Source organism: Melanotaenia boesemani, chromosome 17 (genome assembly GCF_017639745.1).
Source record: "Melanotaenia boesemani isolate fMelBoe1 chromosome 17, fMelBoe1.pri, whole genome shotgun sequence".
NCBI lineage: Eukaryota > Metazoa > Chordata > Actinopteri > Atheriniformes > Melanotaeniidae > Melanotaenia > Melanotaenia boesemani.
This window is the reverse complement of record NC_055698.1, coordinates 6,129,360-6,141,941: the sequence shown is the minus strand read 5'-3', so window position 1 is coordinate 6,141,941 and position 12,582 is coordinate 6,129,360. Positions and strand designations below refer to the sequence as shown.

At 36.3% G+C, this 12,582-nt stretch overlaps 1 protein-coding gene across 3 annotated transcripts in view; it reads left to right on the top strand.

Moving 5' to 3' along the window:
• The window catches only part of khdrbs3 (KH domain containing, RNA binding, signal transduction associated 3), a 165,628-nt gene that overhangs the window by 119,574 nt on the left and 33,472 nt on the right, over positions 1 to 12,582 (top strand). For all 3 annotated transcript variants that reach the window (XR_006013512.1, XM_042012453.1, XM_042012452.1), the window contains exon 7: positions 2,380 to 2,462. Coding sequence is in view for 2 of the 3 variants with exons in the window: in XM_042012453.1 (XP_041868387.1) it covers positions 2,380 to 2,462 (83 nt within the window). In the remaining variant the exon portion in view is untranslated. The remainder of the gene's footprint in view (positions 1 to 2,379; positions 2,463 to 12,582) is intronic.

The following is a 12,582-nucleotide window of genomic DNA, read 5'->3' as shown; positions in this document are numbered from 1 at the left end:
AACCACAGGTGATGTGTCCCGTCTTCCTCTCTTCCTCTGGAGCATCGTCTGCAGCTGGATTAAACTCAGTCCGACCCATCCTTACTAAGTGTAGTAAGTCACAATTACATGTTTAGTATGTCCAGTTTCTGTCTGCTGCCGATGCTTCCTGATTCTTTACAGAGTTAAAGTTGAAACAGGATCAGTTTTGTTGAGCTGCCTTTCTCTATGACAAACTTATGTAAACTTAAGCAGGTTAGTAGCTTACAGAGTGTTCCACCACGGAACCAAGGAAGTAAGTTTTGCTGTGAAATTAAGAATATCCCCATTAAGGTGTCTAATGTGCTATAGTTGGGCAGGGAAGTTGTACGGGGACTGGAAATATTCATGTGTATGGTAATCATTTAGTTTTATAAATAACTAAAAGAATGGCTTCTTACTTTTGGGGGGTTTTATTGCACTTACAGTAACTTACAGTTACAGTTGTTGTTATCAACTTGTTACTTTCATGTGGCTCCACTCAAAGTAGATTCATAATAACCAGGTTCTTATAACTGATTGTGATTTACATGTGAATGAGAAAGGTAAACAAAACCTGTAATATTTTACAGGAACTTTCCTACAAGAATTGATGAGCGTTACGAACAATAAAAATACTTTCAGAAATCATGTTTGACCTGACAAATATGAAATCAGTCTGGCTCACCAGCTTCTTCTGGTCTGTGCAGGTAAACAGCTCCTTCAAATGACTGGCATCTCCCCAGATATAATGTGATATTCCTTAAGCTCTAAGAGATTGAATTCATTCCCAAAGAAGGGTCTCTGTTTTCCCCTTGTTGATGTCCATTGCAGTTGTTTTATTTTTTTCCTTCTCAAGTTGTTTTGGGTTAGGGCAACTAGTACATAATTACCGCCAAAAAAAAAGTAAAACAATCTAAATCCTCATATTTGGACACACTATAAAGCCTTTTTCTTTTGTAAATGTTATTTAAACTTTTTTATTATTTTTTTTTTGTATTACTTAAACCAGTTAATGGACAAGTGTTTTTTTAAGGATCTCTTCAGATTTGCTGTGCTAGTAAATACAAATCCAGTTTTGGGCTCTGCTAAGACTATCTGTGGTATGTTGTTAGGAGGCCAAAGATCATCCTGTAGAAACAACAGTTCTAATAGAAGTTGCTGATACTAAGGTTTTATTCAGTTATGAACAAGCATCAAGAATGGTGTAAAAATAACACCTAAAACTTTATTCACTGATTAAAATTCAGCGTGAGTTTAACAAGTCAAAGATAAAAACCTCTTTAGATCGTCACATTTTTCCTCCAGTTGTCTCTCACAAAAACTACTATTGTTTGTCATTGTTGTTAGTACGAATCAAAATCTACAATGTTTTTTCTGTCTGTATAAAACGTTTTTTTTATTTAACCTCTTTTTTGACAGCATTGAAAATATTTTTGAAAACAACTACTGTTTTTGTTTTTAAAGCAAAGTACTTTACATTTGCTAGTGAAATTGTCAACTTTGGAAAAGCTCTTGGGATTGTACAAATAACAGGAGGGACTTGAATTCCTTTTGAGCCAAGAGAACTGAAAAAGACTCACATAAAAACAAGTTAAACAAATTCACCATGGGATGATTATTGTGGCTTGAGGATGTTCATGAGAATCAAGTCTCTTAAATGTAGCAGCCAGACTTTCTCAAATAAACAAATCTCTGAGCAACTGTTGCACCAAACCTTCATATTCTACCCAGAAACAAGGAAGTCACACATACTTCATTACTGTAGGATTAAAGATAAAAGAGTGGATTCAAATTCTGTCATTTGGCAAATGTTTCTAATCAGGATTTAAGGCCTTTATAATAACATGGATGTGATGAGCATTTTCTTCTCCTGCTAAATATTACAGACATCCGTTTCAAGCATGCAAATAAGGGGCAGATGGAATTAGCCAAGAAGTGTGTGGAGGATGAAAAATGTGTCATCAGGGGTCGACAGCTTTTGTGAAACAAAAGTCCCATTTATCCCAAATTAGGACGGGTGCGGCACTGGTTTGCTTTGATGTTCCTCTTGGCGGAGGTCTGCGTGGAGTCCATGGGAGGAGGGGCGTTAGACTGAGAGAGCACAAACAGATGAGACTGAGAGAGCACAAACAGATGTTCGTTCATCCTTTGAGTTACTGATGAAATGAAGACACGGGGACAGTAACAGTCTTTAGGTCCTGCTGTTATGCATTTGACACAGTGACAAGGGCACGGCTGCAGCTGCCTCTTAAGTGATGCTGCATGTGGGCTTGTATGGCAACAGCAGTAGGTGAAGCATCTAGAATATGACAAGTAAAAGGTTGCAGCTAAATGCATGCATTTTGTCTAACTGGGACAATTTTCTCTCTTTTACTACAGGAATATGATGATGGCTACGGAGCAGCTTATGATGACCAAGGATATGAATCATATGACAACAACTACAGCAATCAAGGACAAAAGTAGGCCCAGCTTTTTTTCTTAAATTTTTCTTGCTATATTTTGTATATTCCATGAATTTCTGGTCACTCTGTAATCCCATGACTTTTCAGGCTCTGAGCTGAGGCTGTGTGGTATTATGGTAGATCTTCAAAACCAATAATGCCTGTTTAATCTTCTCTAGGTCCTAAAAAGTAGTTGACTTGTGTTTGTCATTTACATGGATAATTATAGAGGCCCTTGTATTATTTATGTGGTAAATGTTAAACACCGGTATCCCTGTTTCAATGTATGCTGACATAAATCAAGCATCACGAATGAGCTTTAACATGTAGTTTTTATGCATGTAAGCACAATAGTCAGGACCATTTCACCTCTATTACTCCCACCCTTACCATCTCAGAGGGACATTAACAGCCAATCAAATCTGATCCCCTGTGCTGTCTCTGCACTTTCACATGTGACAACAAAGAATGAAGGCATGTCAGGCACATCAGGTACAGTCTGAGAAGTTATATTTAAGAACGCCTCAATTTTCATGCAAAAAGTCCGCCAACATGAAGGATCACACTTAAAGAGCATTTGTCCTCTACTTTCCGAGTCTGACTGCAGATCCATATGAGAGAAACACAGTGCAGGGACATCTTGCACTGTTAATAGTTGAACCAACTTAAATGGATTGTTCCAATTGGTAAAAGTGATTCAAATAAGTTTATCCACGTTAAGTTCATCCAACTTGATAGCTTGAAGTCAGACTTACTCAACTTATATATTGCCTTTCAAATAAATAATTTCACGTACTTTGACTCGATTTCATGGAAAGTCAGTTTTGAAGATTTGATTTATACTAAAGTAACTTAATGTTCTCATTGTACTTGATAATAAAGCATGAAAAAGATTAAGATTTTAGATTCCGTTCTAATTATGTTTTAGTTTCTAAAATGGGAGCATTTTATTGCAGTAAGAAATATTAAAATAAGACATCAACATTACTCAAATTTATAAGGTAGCAATCATAAAATATTAAAATCCTGTCGAATATGCATTTCCTGTAATTCTTCACCATCTTTACACAACTGGTACTAAATTATTTGAATAGATTTGGCTGTTCAATTCAACTACCTTGATAAATTACCATGAATACACTTAATTCAATCACCTAAAATGCAAGCAATTAATTTAAATTGGTTCTACAATTATCTTGATTTCAAGTTAGGTGAATTAACAAAAGTAAGTTTTTATTACCAATCAAAAGAATTAAGTGGGGGTCATGTAAATTGTCCTTTAGATTAAATACATCCAAAAGCACTTTTTAGAGTGCAGTCTGGCTTATTGGAAGAAAGTAATAAAATAACACGACCTCTGTTATCATGCTTGCAATAAATAACATCTATGAAACAATCATTATTAAAAAGAAATATTGCTAGTTAAACATAAAAACAAGAACATACTGACCCATTTACATCTTATGATTGATTTAAAGCTGCTCAAATAAATGCATTTTCATAGTAATAATAAAATGACTGACTTTCAGGCAAAACTGATTACAGGAGTATTAAAGTAAAAAGCAATTAATTAAACTGAACAAAACTAATATTTAACATCTGAATGTGACTTGAGTAAATCATTCTTGGTTATCACATAATTGTGTACTGAGAGAAAAAAGAAACAAAACAAAGCATAATATAAAATGTAAAAATAGTCTTGCAGCCTGAGTAACAAAATATATTTTAAAATAAATATTGCTGCACAAATTCACATAATCACCTACAACATAAGTGACTTTTTAAGTGAATTCTTTACACATAGTTAATTCCAGGTAATGTTTTTAATGAAGAACTCACGCTTTACTCTTCCAATCAATGAGTCAAGTTTTCACCAGAGTAAAGTCAAGTCAAATTTATTTCTATAGCATATTTAAAAACAACCTCATTTGACCAAAGTGCTGTACTGGACAAAACATCGAAACATCAGACAACAAATAAACAAAAAATAGCATACACTCATATGCAAAGTGTCAAAAAATAATAATAAAAAGCTAGAAAGAATAAAATAAATATGAAAATCTAAGCAATAAAAAGGTTTAAGATGGCCAAGACAATCTGCCTAACTAAAACCCAAGGAGAAAAGATGTGTTTTCAGTGGGGTTTTAAAATGCTCTAGGGACTGTGCAGTTCTGACCTGTAAGACCGACTGTTCCAGAGCTGGGAGGCCAAAGGGCTCAGTCTCCGTGAGTTTTTAATAGAGCCCTAGTAGCAGCCAGAAGCAACTGGTTAGCAGACCTTAGAGCTCTGGCTAAAGAGTAAGGCTGCCGGAGCTCAGACAAAAGAACATTTAAAATCCAATAAATTAATTTTAAATGTATTTTAAGTGAAAGAAAGAACCAGGCTGATGTGGTCAAAAAACACTAAGTAAACAAGCAGCAGCATTTTAATATTTTGAAGCCTTTTAACAGAAGACTTGTCAAAGCCTACATAGAATCTATTACAGTAATTGATAACATGAACATATAAAAGAATAGATCACTGTCTCTAGCTGAGTTCAAGGGAGGTAGAACTTGACTATAGCCAAAAGTCCTAGGTGAAAAACACTTGTTTTGACCACCGATCTCATTTGTTTGCGGAACCTAAACTCAGTTTTAAAGATGAAACCCAAGTTTGTTGCAGATGACGTCACAATTATCTACTAAAGTCTGGATTCCAAAAACAATAATCTCAGTTTAATTTACGTTCAGGCTGATGAGGTTAGCGGCCATCCAAGACTGAATGTCCTGGTGGCAGTCTTATGAGGCCTGACCAGAGTAACTGGGTAAATAAATTTGCATATCAACAGCAAAAACAGGAAAATGTGATTCTGTGTTTTTTAAAGACAGAACCAGAGGCAGCAAATATAAGGAGAACATAAGTGGGCCTTAAATTGACCCCTGGGGGACCCCATAGTTTAGCTGAAGTATTGACTAACCAAAAGCTGGACAGAAAAAATGCAAAAAAATACAACTTGAAACACTTGAGGGCAGTAACCCTGATGCCCACAAACAGTTCCAGCCGAGACAAAAGAATATTATAATCTATGGCAGGGCTACTCAATTCGGTCCTACGAGGGCCGCAATCCAGCAGGTTTTCCATGTATTCCTGTACCAATACACCTGAGTGAAATTAATGAGTTATTGTGTAGAACCTGATTGGCTGTTAGAGCCACCTAATTTGACTCAGGTGTGTTGGTGCAGGGATACATGGAAAACCTGCTGGATTGCGGCCCTCGTAGGACCGAATTGAGTAGTCCTGATCTATGGTATTAAATGTGGCTGTCAAGTCTAAAAGCACCAGCACGGCGGAGTGACCAGCATCGATAGTTAAAAAATTTGGTCAATTAAAACTCTTAAGAGGGCCGTCTCTGTACTATCTCGATATTTAAAACCAGATTTAAATTTTTCAGAAATGTTATTAAGATCAATATATGACTGCAGTCATTCATACACAACGTTCTCTTACATTTTAGATAAAAAGAAGAGTTTAGAAATGGGCCTAAAATTAGATAAAACAAATGCATCAAGATTAGTTTTATTGATGAGGAGATGAACAACAGTATGTTTAAAAGCAGAAGAAACAGTACCAGACATTAAAGAGAGATTAATATTGTCTAAAACACAGGGACCAGTGTTGTTAAAAACGTCCTAAAATGTCTGGGTGAAATACTATTAGACAGCAATGAGAAGGTTGTTGAACGATAGTGGATAAGGCCGAACGCGATACCTGCTCAAAGCTCTCTAAAGAGCTGAGCATAAGTGAGAAGGAGGGTCAAGTACAGCGAGAGAGAGGGATGACCTTACAGCGGCAATCTTATTGTTAAAGAATTTAAGAGTTATCTTAAAATCTGAAAAAAAAACAAAAAAAAAAACAACAACTCTACAGGAATTTAAAAAAAGAGTCTACGAACATAAAGATACAGTTAACATGGTTAAAATCCAAGAACAAAACAACCACCAAGGCTTTGACCAAAAAGGCAGCTGCTATCATATGTGACATTGTCAGCACTGTATTGGTAAAAACTCCAACAGATCAACAGCTGCGTTCCAGTTTAAAGATAAAACTAAGTCTTGTAATATTTCTGGAAATTACATCTCCTAACGTAACAAGTTTACCAAACTAACTCGTATCTGAAAACTTCCTATGAAGCCAGCGGTGACAAAGAGATATCACTGAAACGGAGCATCAACTGGGGCTTTAATTCCCATTTTGAGACATTGAACACAGCAAACAACAATAACAGTCACTCTGAAATCTTCACTTAACTTGACTTTTAATCTCTGATTATGAGTGAATTATTGGGTCTATTTGGACCCATTCCTCAGCTGTTACTTTATCACCCACAATGTCACTGTCTTAATGAATAAGGACCTGCTGCGAGAGCAACGATACATTGGAAAAGAAAAAAATCTATCAGTGTTGGATTAAAAAAATAAATAAAAAAGGCAAGATATTACAAGTTTGTGTAGAACACCTGGATGAAGTGTAGGCAATTGTCTACATCTCATCCAGAGTGCTCGGTTTTTATATATTTTTATTCAACATTTAGTTTCTGTAAGGGGAAACAAGTTTGACATTACTTTTACGGAAGAATAAATAATTCATGTTTTAGAAATACAACCCTAATTCTACATAAAGTTGGGTGCTGTGTAAACTGTAAATAAAACAGAACAGTGATTGAGGAACCCATATTTTATTCCCAGTTGATGTTGAGGCATTTTACCATTTCATGAAATAATGCTAACTTTAGAATAAAGATGGTATTGTTTCTGCATTTTATGTGTTTTGTTTAAGCAAACTTTTGCAACTATAACCCCCAAACTGTAGTCTCGGCTAACCAGGCCCTGCATGTGGCCATTTATTTTCACATTGAACTGAAATAGAAACTTTATTGCACTACATTCTTCATTAAATGACTTTTTTTTCAATGCTGTATTATTGGGAACAAATATTTGTTGAAGTAAAACTAAAATTATGTAAAAAGAAAAAAAAACTAAGCAAATCTTGCAGAGAAAAAAAAGTAAGTATTTGTGGAGAACTTTTCCTTTGCTCTGCCTGAGTTCAGTGTGAGATTCATGAATTAAGTTTAACAGCGAGTGGAAAGGAGACTAGACTGAGTTCAAGATCTATTTGATTTCTGTGCATGATATGCAAAAGATGCAAAAACTAAGGAAAGTTGAGAATTATTGAGATCTCTTTTTGCAACATAAAGCAAGATTAATTTGACTCTTTTGGTGTCTTTCACTTTTAGAAAAAAATATAATAATAAAGATGAGAATCTGGAGAAATAAGCCATTGACTTGTTTTGGTTTCAAACAGATCTGACTTTTGTCCAGAAGAAATAAATGAAAGATTTCTGAGATCTCGTTTCTGATTTTCCTTTCCTTCAGGAACCTTGAAATGATCTGTAAGCATTTTTCACAATACACAAGCACAAAAGCGCCTTCATTTGGTTTCACCTAGAGCTTGAAATACTGAAGGAGTGTGTGTGTGAATTGGTATATGTGGGTTATACAGTCATTGGCCATTTTATTTGGTACACGTTCCATTGCTTGTCAACACAAATAACTAGTTAGCCAATCTCATGGCAGCTACACAATGCATTTAGTCATGTAGACATGGTCAAGACAACTTGCTGAATTTCAAACTGATCATCAGAATGAGGAAGAGAGGGAATCGAGTGACTTTGAACGTGGCATGGTTGCTGGTCTATTTCAGAAACTGCTGATCTACTGGGATTTTCACACACAACCGTCTCTGTGGTTTAGAGAATGGTCTGAAGGAGAGAAATATTCAGTGAGCAGCGGTTGTCTGGACCAGAATGTCTTGTTGATGTCAAAGGTCAGAAGAGGATGGGCAAACCGTTTGGAGATGATTGAAAGTTAACAGTAACTCAAATAAGCACTGGTTCCAACCATGGTATGCAGAATACCATTCTTGAACACACAACACATTCAACCTTGAAGCAGATGGGCTACAGCAACAGAAGACCACACCGGGTGCCCCCTGTCAGCTATAAACAGGAAACTGAATCACACAGACTTGTCAAAACTGGACAATAGAAGATCCTGATCTCTCAATTTCAGCTGCAACATTCAGATGGTAGGGTCAGACTGGTGAAAACGACATGACAACATGGATCCATCCTGTCTTGTATCAACGACTCAGATTGCTGGTGGTGTAATGTGTGGAGGATTTATTTATTTCTTTTTATTTTTTGCCAAGCTTTCAGCCTCAAAGTACCAACTGATCATGTATTGTTGCTGGCCATGTCCATCCCTTTATGACCACAGTTGAGCATCTTCTGATGCTACTTCCAGCAGGATGATGCGCCATGTCAAAAAGCTCAGATCATCTCCAACTGCTTTCTTGAAAATGATAATGAGTTCACTGGCCTCCACTATCACCAGATCTCAATCCAATAGAGCAGCTTTGGGATGTGGTGGATTGGGAGTTTCTCATCATTGATGTACAGCAAATGTGCACAAATCTGCAACAGCTGTGAAATGCTACCATGTCCATACAGAGCAAAAATTCTCTGAGGAATGTTTCCAACACCTTGTTAAAGCTTTGACATCAAGATTTAAGACAGTTTCTTTTTTTTTTTTTTTTTTTAGGAAAAGAGGGTCCAATCTGGAGCTAACACTGATAAAGTGCCAGGGAGATAAGTGTGAAAAAATAACTTTTTTTAACTTTTTTTAATTTAATTTTTATATATCAAATAACTTTATTTAATAGTTATTTGTTAATGATAAAAACTTTTGTTCTTCACAAAATTGACAGATAAACCCTTAAAAATGCCAGAACTCATTATGATACAATTACATCAGTCTGCTGTAAATGTTTAAGTCTGTTTCTAGATATTTAAATTCGTTTTATATTCAGTTTGTGATGAATAAAACTTCAGGTTGACCTCAGCTTTCACCGCAGTTTGTGAGGTCCAATTTGCATAATCATAGCACTTCAACAAAATACAAACCAAAATGCCCTACAATCACAGATTACTTTACAGCATAGGGACTAAAACATGAAAATGACAGTGCTGGAAACAGCTTGATGGCATGTCCTTAACACTTGGATATGTGATGAGTTATATTTATGAGTCTTAAAGTGTAAAATATACAAGCAGCTGAGCACAGTGAGCTTCTTGCAGTCAGGACATTGTAGAGTAAACATAGTAAAAAAATACAGATAACAGATTTTGAAGTATAATGTGATGAAAACAGCTGGATTCTCAAGGAGCTGATAGGAGTTATTTATGCTCATTTTTTGCCCTGTTTAAAACACATGAGAGCACTTCCTGTGAATGTGTTTCAAAGGCGTGAAATGTTTTGACTGACCTTTGTGAGTCGTCCTTTAAGATCAGCTCAGAAAAATGAAATACATTGTTGTCCTCCGTGTCCTAGTTTCACTTAAAAAGTACTACCAGGCAGGAGGATAAGATTTACAAAGTTTACTTAGATGCTAATCCTTGAATCTAAGCTCTGAAAATAAACTCAATGATGTAATCACAGTTTCCTCCAAGGAACAACCTGCAGGTTTTTATGATAAACTAATTATCTTTGTTTTAATCACCCTTAAAATTATCTATCTTAAGGTGTATTTTCCTCACTGCATTTTGCATGCCATTACAAAAACAAACAAACGAAAAGTCTTTGTGGTACACTGTGCCATTTAACAGAGGGTCATGCACAGCTAAATGCAGAATATTGATTTTCTTATATCCATGCAGCTATCACACTCTCCAAGCTGCACAAGGTCAAAGGCTTCTGTCTCCCGCTGTATTTCATCAGCACAGAATGTGCTGATCATTTATGTATGCCAGGCTGTACCAGTTAAAAAAAAAAAAAAAAAAAAAAGACTATTGCCACATTTACAGTGTCAAAAATTGGATTGAATTTGCAACAGCTGGAAAAAAGAAAAGGGGAGGGGGAACTGTCGCAGAGAAGAGGGAAAAAAAGCTACATTATTCTGTCCTCTGGCTTTTGTTAGCAGGTTGGTCGATGTTTTCTTTTGTGGAGGTGTCAGGTTGTATGTCACTGAGGATTCATCCATCTTTTTGTGCTATCGCTTCTTTATTTCCCCTCCACACACACTCCTCTGCCTCTCTAACATGCCGTGGCTTTTATCTCGAAGTGTCGCCGGTCGGGTGTGCAGATGTGTGCTGCAGGCAACACATGTCCGTCTCAGGAGCCTGCGGCCATTTCTTTTAAAAGTGGATCCTGTAAATAACGGCGAGGTTGTCTTTGTTGCCAGGTTTGGTGATAGACAAAGAGGGAGTCCATCATTGAAGAGGCTTTAGGCTAGGTAGACTTAAAGTGATTTTCATGTCTGTTTTCTGGTGGGTTTAGGGATGAAGCAGCTAATAGGGCCCAGACATGGAAGCCTGCACCTCCAGAGGCAGCTGGTTCACTTACTTCCTTTCTTGTTTGTGTTCCATGTCCTGGATTTGGTTGAAAAACTTCTGTTACTGCAGGCTGACATTGAAAATGTGTACAACAGAAGTGTCATGCAGTTTTTATGACCAGCCATGCGCTGATCACATTTTGTCTGTTTGTCCGTAAGCGCAAGGTATTTTTACTCAAAAAAAAAAAAAAAAAAAAAAAAAAAACATGTACATAATTATCAATGCCGGACATGTTGCTGTCATAAATCATGGAAACCAATGTACCTGCTTCAGTATTCTTTTTCCTGATCAATGCTCCATGCAACATTTTACCTTTAGGTCTGCAGCTGTCCTTTTATTGCTTCTAATCGCTGAAGCTGCAGATGTTTCTGCTTTACAGTTGCAGCCCTATTTAGCTTTGTGATGGACAAAGGTGCATTATTTTCCCCTCAAGCCTGACGGAAATTGTTGCAGGTTCCAGCTGCAGCAGGGCCCTGAGGAGTATGTGTGTGTTCATCTATGTGGACAAGAAGTCTCCTAACAATGTTTCTCTCAGCCTAAGGAGCTCCCAGTCACCAGTCTGAGCCCTGACTGCATGGCAGGATTTCAGTTGCTGGAGGATAACAAGCAGAACAATTTACAGTCGCTCTGTCATTGTATTACCCCGGTGGCTCATGCTAGAGACAGGCCGGCTTTTGGTGAAGGAAATGAGGGGGAGGAAAGTCTGAAGGCTGCTGCTAGTTGGTTGTGTTGCTGCATCAAATGTGTTCATGAACATATATTTTTTTCTGTAAGTAAAAATCTTTATATCTGACTATGTACAGCAAGGTATCATCAACATATTGTAAGTGCATTACATTGATTTAAATTGGCCATTACCTGCAAAATTTAGATGTTTCCTCTCATTTCCCCCATAAGCTACTGTTAAAGTAGCTATTTCTGTGCAGAAATCCGCTTAATGTTTCACTGTTTTGCAGTAAATTGATTTGTAAGTAGTAATGCACATAGTTTAGAAAGACCTCCAAATGTCTCTAGTAACCTCTTAAATATCATAAATTATCTGCATTGATAATTGTGATATTAGAAGAATGGGAAATGGTATCATGTTAATAATATACTCTTTACAATACAACACAACAATTTAATCCAGTAATCTACTTAAAGAAGTTTTATTGGTATTATGATAATATTGTTATCGTGATTGATATTGGCCATGATAATTGTGCAATTAAAAAAGTCCTGTACCAGACTGTTTCTTTAACCATTCTCCATCCGCCAGATTTCTGACCACTGATCACTTGCCAGATTTAACATTGGAGAACGTAGAAGCCTCATACATCACTCTAATGTAATTCATGTTAAACATGATGCTATTCATATTAATGAAATGCTGCAGAGAAAGACACGAACCTTCTGGCATTTACATATTTGAAACTGCTGATTCCGGTGCAATAAGCCCTAATTAGAAAGTTTTATATAGTAAATTTTGTTAGCTTATTAAAATGCAGCTAACCATTATCAATAACTGTGACTACAAGGTAATTATACACACTACACATTTTATTAAGTATATCTTTGTAACAACGACACCTATAATGCTTTACATAAACCTTAATTTCAGTCTAAATATACATTGATACTCCACTAGGTGCACAACTGAAAATAATTTTACATAACCTAAAGAAAAAACAAATGCAATGAAAAAGACCATTTTTATGGGTGGAATCATTT